Source organism: Hemitrygon akajei, chromosome 8, assembly GCF_048418815.1.
Source record: "Hemitrygon akajei chromosome 8, sHemAka1.3, whole genome shotgun sequence".
Taxonomy (NCBI): domain Eukaryota; kingdom Metazoa; phylum Chordata; class Chondrichthyes; order Myliobatiformes; family Dasyatidae; genus Hemitrygon; species Hemitrygon akajei.
The window spans coordinates 20259797-20281195 of record NC_133131.1 but is presented as its reverse complement, the minus strand read 5'-3'; the positions used below and the strand labels follow the sequence as shown (position 1 = coordinate 20281195).

Here is a 21399-nt window from a genome sequence, read left to right as displayed (position 1 = left end):
CAAAGGGCCTGCTTCTGTGCTGTAGGGCTGAATGAGGCAGAGTGACTATTTCCTAAGGGATTCGGAAGCCAGTGGCTAACACCTATTACTACCTAATGCTGAGATAAGAGCACACTGCACCCCCCATTACAGCAATTTCTAAATGTTCATGATTTAAATAAAAACATCTCTGTGCATTCTGTGTCCACAGTTATACTATGTAAAATACCATCCAGCAATATTATATTCTTTCACACTACTAAGAGTGATTTCATGCAGCTGTACTTTCAAGTGAGCAGGTTGTTTAAAAGAATCCATACAGGGAATACTGTTACTAACAGCCTTACGTATAACAAAGCTAGGAAAGACAGACAAAACATGATTGAGGAATCAGGGAGGGTTATAAACTCAAACCTTTTATAAGAGATCGTTCTGGCAGACCACAAGCACATCAGGGTCCACACTGGGCAGATGGCTGCATATGTCTTCATCATTATTTGCAATTGTTTTGATGAGATAGCTTAGGCGGAAGCACACGCAGTTGTATACATAAAAAAGGTGATCCTGGTGTTACTGACAGCACGTCAGCAGATCAGCTCGATGGAATACAGCACAAGAAAGATACAGTTTTTGGAGAAGAAGCAGGGAGATAGAGATCCAGCCTTTCTGTCAGTCGTTAATTCAGAAGTCAGGTGAGATAGAACCATAGAACATTACAGCACAGAAACAGGCCCCTCGGCCCTTCTTGGCCATGCCAAACCATTTTTCTGCCTAGTCCCACTGACCTGCACCTGGACCACATCCCTCCATACACCTTTCATCCATGTACCTGTCCAAGTTTTTCTTAAATGTCAAAAGTGAGCCCGCATTTACCACTTCATCTGGCAGCTCATTCCACACTCCCACCACTCTTTGTGTGAAGAAGCCCCCACTAATGTTCCCTTTAAACTTCTCCTCCTTCACCCTTAACCCATGTCCTCTGGTTTTTTTTCTCCCCTAGCCTCAGTGGAAAAAGCCTGCTTGCATTCACTCTATCTATACACATCATAATTTTATATACCTCTATCAAATCTCCCCCTCGTTCTTCTATGCTCCAGGGAATAAAGTCCTAACCTATTCAACCTTTCTCTGTAACTCTGTTTCTCAAGCCCCAGCAACATCCTTGTAAACCTTCTCTGCAATCTTTCAACCTTAATATCCTTCCTGTAATTTGGTGACCAAAACTGCACACAATGCTGCAAATTCAGCCTCACCAATGCCTTATACAACCTCACTATAACATTCCAACTCTTATACCCAATACTTTGATTTATAAAGGCCAATGTACCAAAAGCTCTCTTTACGACCCTATCTACCTGTGACGATAGACAGATAGATCTTTCATAGAAGGAAATCTGGCAGGAGAGAGAGTGGTTGGTATATTGGATTCTTCTATATAATCAGTGTTGCATGGCATGGTAATATGATGCTAATGATCCAAATCAAAGGTGGTTAAAGGTGGGGAAATGGGTCCAGCATGGATAGGCAACTTGGTTGGATGGACCAGTTAGGGCAAAGGACCTGCTTCCATGTCGTACCACTTATGTCTCCAAAATGTATGTTAACCGTGAGGCAACCATGGCTGACAAGAGAAGCCAAAGACAGCATAAAAACAAAAAAGTTGGCACATAACACAGAAAGAAATAGTGGGAAGGTAGAGGATTGGGAAGCTGTTAAAAGCCAACAGAAGGCAATTAAAAAGTCATATGGAAAAGATGGAATATGAATGTAAGCTAGCCAATGATATTGCAGTGCTGTGGGGGTTGCCATGGTCGACAGCTCACCCCAGCATTCCTGGCGGCCAGTGCTAGTTATTGCTCTTGTTTAAAATGTGTTTGTGGGATTATAGTGGGATATTCAAGTTCATTTAGCATGGGTTATACAGTTATTCGTTTGTGTGTTTGTGGGTCACCCTGACTGGAACTGAGGTGTGTAATAATCACCTCTCCCATTGGTTCTCTCCCCGGGTCGTTGTGCCTGGGCCGTATTTGTGCTTATCGCAACAGAACTGTCAGCTGAGCTTAACGAGCTTCTCTCGTCTGTCACCATGGACCAAATGCTCGCCACATCGGTATCAGGAGTGGGATTAGAAACTGACAGTAAAATTGAGAGCTACGAGCTCGGATGGAGGGCCTTAAGACCCGGGGTATAAGTTGAGGGTCATCAACCGTACCCTCAGGCTGGGCTCCCGAATTAAGGACACCAACCCAGGTTAAACCCGGGAACAGAGCATCGTACCTTTCCAGGGAACCCGAATGAGGCAGGCATACCCAGGCTCCCTAAACCAGGGTACGTGGTGGAGTGCATCACCACCTCCCTCGCGGCCACACCGGGGGACCCAAGGCACCCCAGCCATGGGACAGCGGGCTACGCGGCAGGCACCACCAATACCACAAGAGGAAGACCAAAGGGCCCCGGTAATCAACGCCACAAGGTCCACCTGGAAGCTTCCTAGATACAACGGCACAGGCCACGTGGAGCCTTACCTGGCGCAAGTCAAACTTGCTTCAATCGATCCGCACTGAGACAGCGGTGAAGCTTGCCACGGTGCTGGAGGAGTTGCCCTGTGGGCCCTCCTCGGCCTAATGTCGACCGAGCAGCATGACTACAGGGCCCTTGTAGCGGCCCTGGAGCAGCGTTTCAAGCAGAGGCCATTGGAGGAAGCAACGGGGGAAGAACTGGGCATGTGGGAGAGAGCTCGGGGGCATTCACAGCTGATCTCCACCACTGTGCTCGCATGGCTGCCCCCAGTACTCTCTGGCAGCCCAGGAGGAGCTTGCCCTCCAGGCCTTTGTAAAGTTGCTGATGCTGGAGCACCATGTTTGCCTGACAGCATTGCTGGCCGAGGTGGAGAGGACAAAAGCAATTTTAGCACCCCCCCCCCCCCAAGGCGTTCCAGCGTCGCCCCGCAAACCCGAGCTTGTGTCACCGAGGCGGAGGAGGAAACTGAAAAGGAAGAGCCTGTGAGACAGGTCCGACCAGCACCGCGCTGGCCCCAATGTGTGCCTCAGGGCGATCTCTGCTACCGGTGTGGTGAGGCCCGGGACTGCCCACGCACAGCCCAGCGCGGCCGTCTGGGAATGCTCGACACCTCCCGTCATTGCTGTCTTCCCGACTGGGCCGCTTAGGCGAAGAGCAAGGCTCATACGTGGACTGTGTGGTGGAGGACATCAGATGCTGCACATTAGTCAGCCATCACTGTAATCCATCAGGGTGTGCTGCCCAACACGAACCAGCCCTCCATCCCTTGGTGGACAGCAACAGTGGTCCAGCTGACAACAGTCACCGGCGACTGTGCATCTGCAGCATTTCTCTTGTTCATTTACTGTTACATTTTAGCTTGGGTTATACAATTATTCACTTGTTTGTTTGTGGGTTCTAACTGTAACTGGGGTGTGTAATAATCAACTCCCCATCTGTATGAGACTGAGCAGATGTCTCAGTGGGCCATAGCACCCAGTCTGTTTTGGTGCTTGTGGTGAACTAGATATACCTGTCTGACTGCTCCTGTGGCTCTTCCCACAGACCCCTGCTGACTGCTCCTGTGGCTCCTCCCACAGACCCCTGTATAAAGGCGACTGTGGGCTGCTGCTCTCCCTCATTTTCCCCAGGATGTAGTGTTGTTTATTCTTCCAGTCAATAAAAGCCGATATCTCGCTTCCTAAGTCTCAGCGTGAGTTATTGATGGTGTATCAATTTTATTGACTGGAAGTTAAAACATGGAAACCGTTTTACGCCCAGAACGCTTAGATTTGGACCCCCAAGACCCTGAAGCAGCTCTTGCCTTTGAACACTGGCTTGTATGCTTCCAATCATACTTGGAGGAGGTTCGTGCCACCGACTCAGCTGTTAGGCTCAGACTTCTCCTCTCGAGGGTCGCCCCAAAAGTTTATTCATTCATCAGGGACCTCTCGACCTACGAGGGGGCGCTTGACGCCCTCAAAAGACAGTACCTGCAGCCGGTGAACGCAGTTTATGCCCGGCATTGCTTGGCAACACGAAAACAGTGGCCTACGGAGTCGACTGCTGAATTTCTCCGAGCTCTACAGGCACTCGTGCGGACTTGTGACTGCAAAACGCTCACAGTGGAACAGCATGCGGAACTCTTGGTCTGAGACGCTTTTGTGACTGGAGTCAGGTCAGTGTATTTGCGCCAGCGGCTGCTGGAAAAAGCTGATATTACCTTACGCTCAGCGATAGAGACGGCTGATACGTTGGAGGCTGCACAGCTGTACGCCGAGGCGGTCCAGCTGCGTGATTCCCCGGTTCCGAGCGAATTCGCCAACGCCGCTGCCAGTCGCGGTATCACGAACTCCTCGAATTCGCCAGGCTTAAAACTCTGTTACTTTTGTGGGCTTCAGAAACATTCCAGAAACAGCTGCCCGGCTCGCGAAGCGACTTGTTCCAGTTGCGGGAAGAAGGGCCATTTCGCCAAGGTCTGTAAATCTAAACCGCGCCTGGGGTCGAGCAGCGCTGCGTCTGAGACCTGGGGGCCGCCATTTTGCATGCCCGGATGTGGACAACCATCTTTGCCGGCGTCACCATGCCCCGCCCCTACCTACCCGTGTGCGACCTGGGAGCCACCATCTTGCATGCCCGGATGTGAGCGGCCATCTTTGCCGGCGTCACCAGGCCCCGCCCCTGACTCGCCCCGTTCAACGCTGGCTACCGTGACCCTCGATCAAAGCGCTCCGCACCAGCTCGCAAGGTCGATGATGGACATCCTGGTGGAGGGGCACAGGACGAGCTGCCTGTTTGACACGGGCAGCACTGAGAGTTTTATTGACCTGGCCACAGTGCAACGCTGTGGACTCGTGACACGGCCGGCACGTCAGAAGATCACCTTGGCTTCTGGGTCGCATTCCACAGACATCCGGGTGGGTTGTGTAGCGACATTGGTGGTGCAGGGCACAGAGTATCGGAACTTTGCGTTCCTGGTCATGCCTCGACTGTGCGCACCTGTGCTGTTGGGGCTCGACTTCCAGAGCCATCTCAAAACTGTGACTATGGCATATGACGGGCCCCTCCCACCACTCACTGTCAGGAATCCTCAGTTTGGTGGGACTTCGCCATATATTCTGTTACCACACGCACATACACACCGAACCACACATCCCGCCCAGCACCATGCCGATAGCTGTGCTACTGACACTACTTGCAGCCTCTCCACCCTCAAGATCCCTCCCCCATCGCTGTTCACCAACCTGACCCCCGACTGTAAACCGGTGGCGACTAAAAGCAGGAGGTACAGCGCAGGGGACAGGGCCTTTATTCATTCAGAGGTGCAGCGGCTGCTCGGGGAGGGGATCATTGAGCCGAGCACAAGCCCATGGCGGTCCCAGGTGGTTGTTGTTTGGACTGGGCAGAAAAATAGGATGGTTGTGGACTATAGCCAGACCATCAATAGATTCACGCAGCTTGACGCGTTCCCCCTACCCCGCATCGCGGATATGGTCAACCAGATAGCTCAGTACAAGGTGTACTCGACAATAGATCTGAAATCCGCTTATCACCAGCTCCCCATCCGCCCAGAGGACCGCCCCTACACCGCCTTCGAGGCGGGTGGCAGGCTCTATCACTTCCTGCGCATCCCATTTGGTGTCACAAATGGGGTCTCAGTCTTCCAGAGGGAGATGGACCAGATGGTGGACCAGTACAAACTGAAGGCCACATTTCCCTATCTAGATAACATCACCATCTGTGGTCGCGACTGGTCGGATCACGACGCCAACCTCCAACGATTTTTCCAAGTGGCCGAAGCTTTGAACCTCACTTATAACAAGGACAAGTGTGTGTTCAGAACCACACGACTCGCTATCCTTGGGTATGTCGTGGAGAACGGGGTCATTGGCCCTGACCCCGACCGTATGCGCCCCCTGTTAGAACTCCCTCTTCCCACCACTCTCAAGGCCCTCTGGCGGTGCCTGGGTTTTTTTTCCTATTACGCCCAATGGGTCCCCCATTACGCAGACAAGGCCCGCCCCCTGGTCAGGTCTACCACTTTTCCCCTCTCTGCCGAGGCCCGCGCGGCCTTCAGCTGCATTAAAGGGGACATTGCCAAAGCAACGATGCATGCGGTGGACGAGACCATTCCCTTCCAAGTAGAGAGTGACGCCTCTGACGTCGCGCTGGCTGCTACCCTCAATCAGGAAGGCAGACCAGTGGCGTTTTTTTCTCGTACCCTTCAAGGCTCTGAACTTCGGCACTCCGCGGTGGAGAAAGAAGCCCAGGCCATAGTGGAAGCTATTAGGCACTGGAGGCACTATCTCGCCGGCAAAAGGTTCACCTTGCTGACCGACCAGCGCTCGGTTGCGTACATGTTCAGCAACCAACAGCGGGGCAAAATCAAAAATGATAAAATTTTGCGATGGAGAATAGAACTCTCCACCTACAATTATGATATCCTGTACCGGCCTGGCAGGCTCAATGAACCCTCTGATGCCCTATCCCAGGGAACGTGTGCTAGTGCACAGCTCGACCAGCTGTATGCCCTTCATGCCCATCTTTGCCATCCGGGGGTCACCCGATTTTACCATTTCATTAAAGCCCGGAACCTGCCGTACTCCCTGGAGGACATCAGGACGATGACCAGGGACTGCCAGATCTGCGCTGAGTGCAAACCGCACTTCTACCGTCCTGACACTGCGCAGCTTGTCAAGGCCACCCGCCCTTTTGAGCGACTGAGTGTTGACTTTAAGGGCCCCCTTCCCTCCACCGACCGCAATGTCTATTTTCTCAGTATTATTGACGAGTACTTGCGATTCCCTTTTGCTGTTCCCTGCCCCGACACTACCACCACGTCGGTCATAAAAGCCCTGTGCCAGCTCTTCACTCTGTTCGGATATCCCTGCTATGTCCACAGTGATAGAGGGTCCTCCTTTATGAGTGACGAGTTGCACCAGTTCCTGCTAGCTAGGGGCATTGCTACTAGTCGCACCACGAGTTATAATCCCCGGGGGAATGGCCAGGTGGAGAGGGAGAATGCCACAGTGTGGAAGGCCACACTTTTAGCCCTTAAGTCAAAAGGGTGGCCAGTCTCCCGATGGCAGGAGGTCCTCCCTGAGGCACTCCACTCTATCCGCTCCCTGTTGTGTACGTCCACTAATGCCACCCCTCACGAACGCCTATTCTCTTTTCCCAGGAAGTCTGTCACTGGGACCACCCTACCAGTTTGGCTGACGTCCCCGGGGCCAGTGCTGCTACGTAAACATGCGAGGAGTAATAAGTACTCCCCGCTGGTCGAGAGGGTTCACCTCCTGCATGCTAATCCCCAGTATGCCTACGTGGTCTTGCCTGATGGGCGGGAGGACACGGTCTCTGTCCGCGACCTGGTGCCCGCCGGAGCAGCAGACCACTACCCCGAACATTCCACGGTAACTATGAACCCTGTACCCAAGGTGACACCGCACACACCGTGCCACACCCAGACTCCTCACGACGCTCATGTACCAGGCATCTCGTACGCGTCTATTCCAGGGACCTCGCTCACACGCGAGGGATCCCTGACACCTCCAGTTAGGACAGAACCAACCCACTCTCCGCCTCCGGTGCAAACACCACCTCCGGCACCTGTGCCATCACCACCTCCGGCACCTGTGCAATTGCAGCCGGAGCTACGTAGATCGCAGCGAACGATTCGACCACCTGATAGACTTAACCTGTAAATATACTTGGGGACTTTTTTAAAACAAAGGGGGGGTGAATGTGGTGAACTAGATATACCTGTCTGACTGCTCCTGTGGCTCCTCCCACAGACCCTGCTGACTGCTCCTGTGGCTCCTCCCACAGACCCCTGTATAAAGGCGACTGTGGGCTGCTGCTCTCCCTCATTTTCCCCAGGATGTAGTGTTGGTTATTCTTCCAGTCAATAAAAGCCGATATCTCGCTTCCTAAGTCTCAGCGTGAGTTATTGATGGTGCATCAGTGCTTATTACAGTAAAACTGGCATTTCAGCTAAATGAGCTTCTCTCGTCTGTCATCATGGACCAAATGCTCACCTCAATGTAAAAGAGGATGCAAAAAGCCTTTTTAGATATATAAAGAGTAAAAGAGGGACAAGAGTGGATATCGGACTGCTGGAAAATGACACCGGAGAGGTAGTAATGGGGGCCGAGAAATGGTGGGCAAACTTAATAAGTATTTTGCATCAGTCTTCGCTGTGGAAGCCACTAGCATTATGCCAGAAATTCAAGAGTGTCAGGAGCAGCGTTGTTACTATTACTATGGAGAAGGTGCTTGGTCTGAAAGGTCTGAAGGTAGGTAAGTCACTTGGGAAAAATGGACTACACCCCATGGTCCCGAAAGAGATGGATGGATATATTATAAAGGCATTAGATAGATAGATAGATAGATAGATAGATAGATAGATAGATAGATAGATAGATACTTTATTCATCCCCATGGGGAAATTCAACATTTTTTTCCAATGTCCCATACACTTGTTGTAGCAAAAACTCATTACATACAATACTTAACTCAGTAATAATATGATATGCATCTAAATCACTAACTCAAAAAGCATTAATAATAGCTTTAAAAAAAAAAGTTCTTAAGTCCTGGCAGTTGAATTGTAAAGCCTAATGGCATTGGGGAGTATTGACCTCTTCATCCTGTCTGAGGAGCATTGCATCGACAGTAACCTGTCGCTGAAACTGCTTCTCTGTCTCTGGATGGTGCTATGTAGAGGATGTTCAGGGTTTTCCATAATTGACCGTAGCCTACTCAGCGCCCTTCGCTCAGCTACCGATGTTAAACTCTCCAGTACTTTGCCCACGACAGAGCCCGCCTTCCTTACCAGCTTATTAAGACGTGAGGCGTCCTTCTTCTTAATGCTTCCTCCCCAACACGCCACCACAAAGAAGAGGGCGCTCTCAACAACTGACCTATAGAACATCTTCAGCATCTCACTGCAGACATTGAATGACGCCAACCTTCTAAGGAAGTACAGTCGACTCTGTGCCTTCCTGCACAAGGCATCTGTGTTGGCAGTCCAGTCTAGCTTCTCGTCTAACTGTACTCCCAGATACTTGTAGGTCTTAACCTGCTCCACACATTCTCCATTAATGATCACTGGCTCCATATGAGGCCTAGATCGCCTAAAGTCCACCACCATCTCCTTGGTCTTGGTGATATTGAGACGCAGGTAGTTTGAGTTGCACCATATCACAAAGTCCTGTATCAGTTTCCTATACTCCTCCTCCTGTCCATTCCTGACACACCCCACTATGGCCGTGTCATCAGCGAACTTCTGCACATGGCAGGACTCCGAGTTACAGGGTGAACAGGACCGGAGAGAGTACGGTTCCCTGTGGCGCTCCTGTGCTGCTGACCACCGTGTCAGACCTACAGTAATGATCTTTCAAAATCACTAGGTTCTGGAATGATTTTGGAGGACTGGAAAGTTGCAAATATCACTCCACTCTTTAAGAAGGGAGGGAAGCCAAAGAAAGGAAATTATAGGCCAGTTAGCCTTACTTCTGTCAACACACACAAAATGCTGGTGGAACACAGCAGGCCGGGCAGCATCTATAGGGAGAAGCACTGTCGACGTTTCGGGCTGAGACCAGGACTCGGCCTGAAACGTCGACTGTGCTTCTCCCTATAGATGCTGCCTGGCCTGCTGTGTTCCACCAGCATTTTGTGTGTGTTGTTTGAATTTCCAACATCTGCAGATTTCCTCGTGTTTGAGCCTTACTTCTGTGGTTGGAAAGATCCTTATCAAGGATGAGGTTTTGAGGTACTTGGAGGCACAAGATACAGTAGGCCAAAGTCAGCATGGTTTCCTTAAGGGGAAATCTTGCCTGACTAATCTGTTGGAATTTTTTGAGGAAGTAACAGGCAGGATAGGCAAAGGAGAGTCAGTGGATGTTCTTTACTTGGATTATCAGAAGGCTTTTGACAAGGTACTGCACATGAGACTGCTTGGAGTGGATGTGGAGAGAATGATTCATATAGGTGGGGATCTAGGACCAGAAGGCAGAGCCTCAGAATAGAGGGACATCCATCTAGAAGAGAGATTAGGGCAAATTTCTTCAGCCAGATAGTGGTGAATCTGTGGAATTCATTACCTCAGAATGTTCTGCAGGCCAAGTCATTGGGTATATTTAAGGCAGAAGTTGATAGGTTCATGATTAATCGGGGCGTCAAAGGTTGGGGGGAGAAGGAAGAAAAATGGGGTTGAGAGGGATAATAAATCAGCCGTGATGGAATGGCGGATCATACTTGATGGTCTGAATGGCCTAATTCAGCTCCTATGTCTTATGGGCTTAAAAAGCCGTTTCACTTATGCAGGCAGAGGAAGAGAGCCTTAGTACTTCCATCCAATGAACTGTTTCCATACATTACACTATGGAACCCAACAGAACTTAAAGACAAATTTTAAAAAAAAAGAGATGAGGAGATAAAGATGAATAAAACAAGACTAAAACACATTAACATTTGGATTATGATTATAGTAGATCTGCAAGAACAAAAAAGGATACCGATAAACCATAAATAATTAAATAAGTAATTGGCTTTCTGATTAAATATGTAACTGCTGTGCCCACATTTTAACACAATGAGGGTACTTTTGACTTATTATGTAAAATGGGTATCAAAGAATCAGAAATCTGGCCTCTCAAGTTTTACTGACTGTAATAAGATCAGAACAGATGTAACACCGGCTCCGAATTACACACTACCAACAATATTACACATTCAGGTAGAATTGAATGACCCCAATGTCATTTAGTCGGCTATAGCTGATTGATGCGTTGGAAGATTAATATGTGCCACACGTTTGCCACAATTTACTCACTGTAGGTAGTTAATCACAGACTGGGGCTTGTTTTTAATACATACTCATGGAGCTGGAGCTGCTCACACTAGAAGTGTCACTGCTGGGAGATGGAGCCTCACTGGTTGGACTGCTCCTGATGGAGTTCACTGGTTCATCACTGCCATTCAAGTTCCCAAAGGTGATACGTGCGTTTAGGATGTGAAAAATCGGAATCTCTGCAGAGAAGATGTAAACATTGCTGATGCCGCTGCACAAAACTTTAAAAAAACACTGCATGTAAAAATAAACATTTGTATTTAAACAGAAACATACTTCCCGTTGTATTTACATTTCACAACTGTTAAAAGAATTGGGTTTAACAGAAATGCTTATACTGATGTAACGTTTCAGCATGTTCTCAGCGAAGCAACGCTTCCATTGGGAAACTAAGACGGGTGGGCAATCTTAAGCAGCAAATTCCCAGTTAATCTGATTTACCTCAGTAGTGCACATTTGAGTGATGTTAATCAAGATAAATCATTGGTCTTCCTTGTACAGTGCTGTTAGTCCATTGTGTTTTTCTTATTTTAAGAAAGCACTTGATAGGATTTATGTTAAGTGGTTGCCTGTAAATTAAAGTGAGTTTGCAGATAAGTGTAAATTGATTTTCGAGCCAAACACTGGAGTTACTTCACAAGGAGGAAATTAATCTGATAGGATTTCTCTCAAGCAAGAGTTCAGAAGGCTCCCATTGAATCTGCTGCTCGTGACATGCATCACTCAGAATGTGATTTGCTTGAAAGTATTTTTCAAAAGGCTTGAGCAAGCAATAAACATCTACATCGTTGAATTTTGTAAAATGCCTGTTTCAAAGGTGCAAAATGAATAATCCTTTGTGGGGTGGGGGTGATCATAAATAATGGCTCGATCTTCTATTGAACTGGTGAAAGGGAAACAAGGGCGGAAATGTTGGAAATTGCTATGCTTGGGAAAGACACAAAGGCCACGATAGGTTACTTCAAGGAAACAAACAAGAGTCAAAGGTGAGCCTTGTTCTACTTCAGCACTAAGATTAAATAATAGCAAAGGTAGCAAGCCATGGCATTATAATTTATTTTCTTTTCAATTTATACGGGGATAATATTTTTAAAATGCTTGCACTTGCTACAGCACAAATGGATATTCAGGAGAAGCAAATATGAGCTATGAAATCTGGAGTCTATTTCCAAGAGTACCTCTGATGCATTAGAAATAGTTTTAAGCCTGTGGAAGGGTTTTCATCATTCCCCTGAATGGGCAAAATAGGAAATAATTTTGTTGGAAATATTACACCTTGTAGAATATGATGAAGGGATATTAGTGTGAGGTATCAGACTAGTATAAATGTTTAAATCCTTGTTGAGGAGTGGTGTGACTTCACTGCAAACTAGCAAGCTGGAAGCAACAATAATGATGTCTAGCATATTGAACTTTTTTATAGAGCTCTGTGATGCTTGGAAATCATGCAGAAGATGACAGGGACTTGATAATTAGCGGTGTTCACACTAGGGAGAACAACTATAGTCCTCATCAGCATCACATCCTGCCAATGTTTAGGAGTTATATTCAAGTTATAATCAACACAGCCTTCCTGACTTTAGATATCACACCACAAACATTGCTTTATGAAGAGGGAAAATAAGATAATTAATTTCTGCTGCATTTTAATCCTGATAATGTCAATTCTCCTTGGGTTGCAAATTAAAAACAGCTGCTGTTTGACTTTTTCCGAGCAATTAGCTCGGGTGTTTGCCTACATTGGCCCATTACCCACAAGGATTCCACCTTAACAGCCCATTGCATTGTCAATCCCCAGCTATCCACGAGAACCCTGTATAAAAAGGCAGCACAGGGATCTTCAAAGTTTAGAGTTTATTCTCTAATTTATGTGTTTTTCAGATGCAATCTCCAGAGAACAAAATGGTTTCTTCTTTCACTAACTTACCTATTTTGACGGGGAATCCTGGAGGCAGGCGCAGAGTGATGAAGTCCCTAAGTTTAGCAAAAAGTGCATTGCTTATTGCCATGAGGTCAATGATGGGAGCTACCTGCTCAGACAGGGACAGTGGATGATCCTCGCACAACCAGAGCTTTGCTTTAAACCTTGTAAAAATAGAAAAGGAGAGACATAGATCACCGTTCATTCTTGTTCACTTATACAGCTAGCAGAACAAACTAACATTGGAATCATGGGGCAATGAAAATGCCGCAACTTAATCAGTTGATCCATCTTAATGAACAATCTGTTGACTAAATAAGTCCCTTAGTTAATATCTACATTAACAAAGTACTTTCAAATTAATGAGATGCACATTCTTACCAGGGGAAATAATCTAGTATTCCATTGAAGTATCGGGTCCAACACAGAAATGCTAAGATAAATATTTCATTGGCTATGTCTGGAATAGAGCACTTTTGTGGAACCACATTCCAGATGTTTTTGCATAATTTAAAATATCACCTTGCTTTGCTTACAAGTCCAGGGACATCTGTTGAAGCAGTGTGTAAACGCTAAACGTTCATAAAGGAATTCCTAACAAGATCGTGAAATGCCAATATTATAGACTCAAACAGCTCATGACCTAATCAGTAAACCAAGGGATAAACAATAAGGAAATTGGCAGGGGTTACTTGGCTCTCTCTTTTACCAAATGGGTGAGAAGCAAAATTATCCTCACCTCTTCCACTCTCCGTACACAGTCCATCTGAATATCATCCTTAATCTCAAATTAGGCTTGGCTGTCTCTCCAATGTGGCAGAAACAGTACCAAACACAAACAAATATTTACTCAGTCTCTCCTTTCACAGATGCTAACTGACCAATCAAGTTTTTCCAACATTTTCTGTTTTTGTTTCAAACTTACAGCATCTGCAGTTTGGTTTCGCTTTTCATGCGCAACAATAATGAGGAGAAGGCGGGAGAATGGGGTTGGGAGGGATAGTACATTGGCCGCAATACTCCATTTTCCTGCTTTATAATTGTTCACATTTTTCACATAAGCAAGCTTCATGACCTTTACAATTTCAGGCTGGTTAGTAATGGGTTTACCCTAGATTTCCAGCATCTACAAAATCTCTTGAGCTTACGCTGGTAGCTTCCCACCAGAAATTGAGGTTAAAACTTTGGAGCCTCTGTCATTTTGGTCAATGTCCCGGTGCAGGTCGATGGGAGTAGGTAGTCGGCACAGACTAGATGAACCAAAGGGCCTATTTCTGTACTGTACTTTTCTATGTCTCTATTTTAGTCCCACTTTGTTGTGGATAGACTGATTGCACCCTAAAACTAAATGTAGGAGGTGAAACAACAGCACAGGTCTTGAGCATGGTATAATCACAAAATGTCAATCTAAAGAGAAGGAAAATCCACAAGATAAATATTTTTATTTAAAGTGCCCCTTGATGAAGCAAACAATTTATTTTGTTAAAATTAACTTAGTAAAGGACTACACTGATGAAGTCCTGATAAAGGGTCTCGGCCTGAAATGTTGTCTGTTTACTCTTTTCCATAGATGCTGCCTGGCCTGCTGAGTTCCTCCAGCATTTTGTGTGTGTTGCAAAGGGTTACACTTAATGGTTTTAGTATCTGTGCAACTTGAAGTTAGTTTTACATTTCCAAACTCTCAAATGATGTCCATTTAGTCGTAGAATTATGGAGTTCTACAGCACAGAAAGTGGTCCTTCTATCCATCTAGTCTCTCCCTATTTCTTGCCTTAACGGTTCAATTTCCCTCAAGCCTCACACAGGAACTAGAAAGGCAACTGTGCTCAGAGGCACAGGTGAAAACCAGTCTATGCTAGTCACACAGATCTCAGCAGATCAGGAAGCATCTATGGAAAAGAGTAAACAGTTGACATTTCAGGCTGAGACCCTTCATCAGGACTGGAGTTTCACAAGTAAAGCTATTGATGTCTGCATTCAATGTGAAATGTGTCCTGGGTTCGACTTTACAAATTGCCACAGGTGCACAAGACTTTAACATGAGAAATAGCTGGTTCTTGCATCTTGGGGAGATGATTGTATATATTCTCTTCCTGGTAATTTCTTCTGTTTTGGCATCTCCTGGTTTATCTTTCTATAAAAGTATGATGATAAGATAATTCACTTACTTCCAGAAGCAGAGGTCTCCACAGGTATGCTCCAAATGATGAATTACTTTCAATGTGCTGATTTGTAATCAACCATATTATTATGCATAGCTCCAGCTGAGCTGACACAAATACATACGGCCATGGCTAAATAGCTTCCTGCACTACCCACGCTGTAGCTCCATCATTATCAACATAAAATGGAACACATCATGTACGCAGGAATATCATGCAATAAACTAGAGGTAACAAAGAGCCATACTGTGTGCAGATATAATTAAACTGTATGTATTTAACATGACAGATCAATTGTGAGAACTGGCACCTATTTATACACCTGGTAGCCATTTTAATCTTCTGTTAAATATTACACATTGTAATTAGTTAGAGATTTCCTCCTCTTCAAAGAACAGGGTTTCCCTCCCTCTACTATTGATGCTGCCCTCACCCGTATTTCTTCCATTTCTCATACATCTGCGCTCTCCCTATCTTCCCGCCATCACTATAGTGATAGAGCCCCTCAAGTCCATACCTACCACCCCCTCAACCTCCACATCCAACACATTATCCTCCACAACTTCTTCCATCTTCAAAGGGACCCTACCACTAAACATTCTGCTTTGTTGAGCACCTCTGTACCATCCAACACAAGGAGGACTTCCCGGTAGCCAAACATTTTAATTCCTATTCCCATTCCCATTCCAACATGTTGATCCATGGCTTCCTCTTGTACCAAAATGAGTCAACCTCAGGAGGGAGGAGCAACACCTTATATTCTGTCTGGGTCCCCTCCAACCTGATGGTATGAATATCAATTTCTCCTTCTGGTGAACAAAAATTCTACCCCTTCCTCTATTCTCCGCTCTGACCTTTCACTACTTCTTTTCTGCCTTTCATACCCCACTGGGTCCCCTCATTCTTCACTTTCTCCTGTTGTCTCTTCACTCCTATCAGATTCTTTCTTCTCCTGCCCTTGACCTTTCCCATCAACGTTGCTTCGCCTATCACCTTCCAGTTAGCCACTTTCCTCTTCCCCCACATTTTAATTCAGACACACCCCCCCCCCCCACTTCCCTCTAGTTTGGAAGAAGGGCCTCAGCCCGAAACATCGACTGTTAACTCTTTATCACAGGTGCTGCCTGTTGAGTTCCTCCAGCTATCTGTGTGAGTTGCTTTGGATTTCCAGCAACTGTAGATCTTTTTCATGTTTGCAATTGTTAGTTATTTTATTATTGGTTCTTTGAAGGAGGATTTTTTTTTTCTTTTAGGTGCTTCCTTTGCTAATTGATGTTTAATTAAACATTCTCATTGAGTGAAATAAGCACTATCTAAAGAGGCAACCAATTATTCCAATATTGATTCAAAGGCTAGGATGATTAATTAGCTTTGCTCATTGTTAATAGCTATGAAAAAAATACTTTTCAGGTAACCAATAACATACCAACTTTGCCTCGCAATGACAATCATTAAAATACACAATCAAACTGCTTTTTTTTTGTAATGATTGAGGAATATTTGCCAGGAGCACCTGTTACTTACTCTTGCAAGAGTATTTATCACGAACATCCTTTACGTGCAATCTGTACTGGAGTGGGATTCAATCATAATTTTCTGACCTGCAATAAAATGTGCTAAGCTGTCCTGGGAGTGAATAATATTATAGCAATAGCTTAATTTAATGTACATTTTAGATATTACTCTACACAAAGGAGCAATTGGCTATGTACCAACACTTATGGGCCTTCAGAGTAATTGGATGTAAAATGTTTTGAGATCAGGCACTGAATAAATCCACTGTCTGGAGGTCTTTTTAACTGTATCTTTTAGTGAGATTACATTACTGCTGGCAAATTGGTCAATTTCCATTACAATAAATAAATCATGTGCATGCAAAATTCAATTGTGATTTTTTCCCCTACCACCCTTATCATGCCTTTGATTTGTACAGAAATACTAAGGGAGAAAGTCTATCAATACTTCATTACAAATCTCTTAATCGCAGCTGTGAATTGTACACGAGGAATCAGCAGAGTTAAATATCTGAAATCCAAACCGCTGACGATGAAACTCATGAGAACTAATACAGTTGAACTCAATTTGCTTTGTCAATAAAACAGCTAACATTGAAGCCTCTGAAGCCAGACCAGCAGTAATCCCCTCTGTCATATTCTAATAATGAGGACGACACGTTTCAAAGACTACAGATGTCTCGCTTGATAGTGCCAACTATTAAGGCTGTCATAGATGGGAGTGGTAATGGGAATAAGCTCTCGTTACCTATTAAATGCTCCCAACAGTGAGTGCCTCAAATAGTTTCTGGCAACCAAGTCCAGCTCCTGGCCTTCACATGTGGCTTAGCTGCTAAGCCTGGCAGAACCACATGAGCTTGCTACGTGGGCAACAGCTTGCCCTCCATATTGTGCTGCCCTGGCTTGTGTATCTAGACAGCTAGGATGCAACGTCCACGGTTGACCCTGACCGACTGAGGTCTCACTCACTCTGTGCCATCCACTATTCCTAAAATTTGTGCCCACCCAGCCACCACTGCCTTTACTGAGTTCCTCCAATCGACAATTAGCACACTCCCATTTCATTTCAAATATGTGCTTGCGTTCTCTCAGAACCCTCACCAGCTTATTATGCATAATTGCCCTTGAAATATAATTCAGAGTAGGATGTTTCTCAACCCACACTGAAATCTTCTTTCTTGACCACACAATCCAATATCTATCACGCCCACACTGCCAAGGTGAGCGTGTGCTCTAAATCACAGTTTGGTCTCTTCCTTCATTATTATTTTATGTAACTTACACAAATGCAGACATGTCTGGGAAGCTCAATACTTGCTGCCCATCCCCAATTACCTGTGAGAAACAGGACTCTCTCTTTGAACTTCCTGCTGCAGCCCTTTCAGTGAATATACTCTCATCAAAGTGTTTGACAAGAACTTTCAGGATTTTGAGGAAATGACGATGAAGGAATGCTAAATTTTTTCCATATCAGAATGAGATGTGACTTACAGGAAATAATGCACCTGATACTTAGAGAACTATGCGTATTTTTCTTTAATTCTGCTTTCTTCACTAGCAGTATGCATATGTGTTTATTGCACACAGAATCACAGAAATACAGTCAGCAATCTGGCATCAGGCCTGTTAATGCCCAACCCTATGTCCCCATCATGAGAGATGGAAATGGGTAAGGACGGCCAATAGGCCCCTGTACAGCGGATATAATACGTTACAGAAACATTGGTGAATTCCTACCACATCATCGACTTTAGATGGGAGATGGGAGGTCATCAATGGCCTATACTCCACTTACAGCTAAGGGCCCAAAGAATCTGGCATCATGCCCACTTCAGGAAGGTTTCCTTTCTTGGCTCAATTCAACAGAATCCTGCGTCGCTTTTGCCATAATCTACACAGAATCAGCTTCTGGAATACACTTACACAATCCTCATTTTCTCTTCGAAATCTTTCACAGGAAATAAGTGATTTATACTTCTAATTGCATCTCCTATTTTCACAAGATATTTTCTTGCAAGGCACACTTCAGCTGTCACTTCAACCTCCCACTTCCCATTAGCTGACTCACATGTGGGTGTTACATGTGAGCGTCATTGTGTTGTTGAAACTGTCTGTCTCCATGGCTTGATCCATCAATTCGGTTTTTGTTACAGTTTCTTCCCCTCCACTCACCCTTAAAATTTAGTAGAATGAAGTTCAGTCATGATCTGAATCCTTTATCATGGCTATCTCAGGAGAAGATCTGGAATGTGTGCCGTTCTCTTGTTTGCCAAAATATTTACTCACCCATGTCATATTATTAAACTTGAGCATCTATGTTTCCTCGGTGTCTTTGATCATTTTTACTGATATCTTCAATGCACCATTTAATATTGTGTGATATGATGGACTAAGTGTGTGCTTGATGCCTTTATTTTCATAAAGTGCTCGTATGATTATTAACATAATTGGGGGCCATTGTGCAAGACCGTGACATGAAAAGATGTTGAATAGAATCTCAATGTACTATTTCAAATGACTATCTGTACCAACAGGTTTGAGAAAATCTGCAGATGCTGAAAATCTAAAGCAACACAACACACAAAGTGCAGGAGGAACTCAGCAGGCCAGCCAGCACCTATGGAAAAGAGTAAACAGACAACCCTTTGGGCTGAGACCCTTCTTCAGGACACAATCCTCATTTTCTCTTGGAAATCTCTCACAGGAAGTAAGTGATTTTTAGGAACAGGTTGACCTTCTATAGTCCGGCACCATTGGGACCTGAGCAGTGCCGGATTAGTGAAAATGCCGAATTACAAGAGGATCACATTAAGCAATAGCTAACCGCCTCATCATACCTTTAAAATATCATGTAAATCAGTACAAGTTAGATAATAATGAAACAAAAATATTAAATGTGTAGCAAGTGAAATTTTAATAAAGTAATATACTGTACAGGCACAGATAAAATAAAGGGAACAGGTAAATGTACAGGAATTAACTTATACAGAACAGTTGAGAACTTCTGCTTCTAAAGTGAGACGTTTAATACACCTTCAGGCAAAGTTACATATCTGCAAGTGTGGGGTTGTCAGGATCATCAACATCTTCATCTTGAAAAATGAGTGAAGCATCAGGAACTGGTGCTGAAACTGGCACAACAGTTTCTTCAAAAACTGTTGATGATGGCAGCACATCTGGGTGAGTAAAAGCAGAAGTCGGAGAAAGGAGGTCTTCTATACGCCACATTTCACGCGACGGCCAGGCAGCCGGGGATTCGGCGCTGGGCTCTTCCTTCTTCACTCGCAGTTACTGAGGGAATCCTTATTAGTTTCTTTTCCTCCACTTAGTAATATGCTTAAATTCAGCGGGTCACCACGTCTGATCTGAGGTCGTAGGCAGAAGAGAATGGAGCGCCGGCCGGGCGACGCCGGAGGGCAGTGCGTAACTGCCGGCAGGTGGGCGAGAAGGCGGACCGACCCAGAGTGCGCCAGGTGGGTGAGACGGACGGGCGGGTGCCCAGCGGCCATGCCTCATGCAAAGGATATTAATAAATGCAGGAAAATGAGCAGGAATCGTCTGTCTGTGCTTACAAGAGCGCAACACGTGAACAGATCTAGCGCAACCAAAACAATGCGCAGCAGATTGGTACGGTGGCCCGGGAAATTTGAAATTACAGTTACGCGGAAAATTTGAACTCAATGCCGGATTATCGAAGGATTACAGGTAGTCGGATTAGTGAAGTTCGACCTGTACTAACTAATAAGTAGTACTATTCGATTATCTATCTCCATCTCACAATAAGCAATATTTAAATCTTGTTTCCAACTCTATAAAGGTATATGCTGTCTTGGCACTGCAACATTAAGAGTACACTCATGTACTAGCCCAACACAAACCTTTTCTCTCAGGCTTAGTCATAGTATGATCTTATATCATCATTATTCCAACTCGGTGCATCATTTGAAACATTTTTGATATAGACTTTTCAGAATGAAGCCTTCTTGTGTCTTCCTGCCTATTCTCATTACTACAGTCAGAAAATACCATTGACACCCTTGTTTGTGAAGGTTTTATTTATTTATGCATTGACATATAGTGTGGAGTCGACCCTTCCAGCCTTCTGAGCCGTGCTGCCCAGCAATCCCCCAATTTAATCCTAGCCTAATCATGGGGCAATTTACAGTGACTGTGGGATAAATCCGGAGCACCTGGAGGAAAGCCACGAGGTTACGGGAAGAACGTACAAACTCCTTACAGGAGTTTGAACCCGAGTCACTGGTACTGTAAAGCAATTTGCTAACCGCTATGCTACAGCGCCGCCCACATCACACATCTGATTTCTCATACTTAAGTATTTTTTTATGTACTTAGAGATACTGTGTGGAACGGGGTCTTCTAGCTCAATGAGCCACACCACCCAGCCACCCACACTATTTAATACCAGCCTAATTGTAGGACAATTTTACAATGACAAATTAATCTGTTAACCGGTCCATCTTTGAACTGTGGGAAGAAACCGGAGCACCTTAAGGAAACTAGCATGGTCATGGGGAGAGCGTGCAGACCCCTTACAGACGGTTCCAGATTTGAACTCTGAACTCCAATGCCCTAAGCTGTAATGGCATCACGCTAACCACTACACTACTTTGACACCAAGAAATCGCATCAATAGTCCTATTTTGCTTGGAATATTTGATTGTGTTGTTTTACTGAGATACAAGAATGATTGTGTGTTGCTTTCTCAACACAGCCATTGCTGGAATGGCCAAATTAAGACTAACAATTGCTAACAATTCCCTTTTCCCTTCTCCAGCTCTGTATTCCTTTTGCCAATCACCTTTCCGGCTCTCAGCTTCACCCCACCCCCTCCGGTCTTCTCCTATCATTTCGCATTTCCCCCTCCCCCTCCTACTTTCAAATCTCTTACTATCTTTCCTTCCAGTTAGTCCTGACGAAGGGTTTCGGCCCAAAACGTCGACTGTGCTT

The 21399-nt window shown here is 45.4% G+C and overlaps 1 protein-coding gene across 5 annotated transcripts in view; it reads right to left on the bottom strand.

The window, feature by feature from the left end:
• Positions 1-21399, bottom strand: part of ankrd13b (ankyrin repeat domain 13B) — a 483016-nt gene that overhangs the window by 33125 nt on the left and 428492 nt on the right. For all 5 annotated transcript variants that reach the window (XM_073053400.1, XM_073053398.1, XM_073053399.1 and 2 more), the window contains 2 exons: positions 12762-12919; positions 10861-11013 (listed from right to left, as the gene is read on the bottom strand). In XM_073053400.1, the coding sequence (XP_072909501.1) occupies positions 10861-11013; positions 12762-12919 (311 nt within the window). The remainder of the gene's footprint in view (positions 1-10860; positions 11014-12761; positions 12920-21399) is intronic.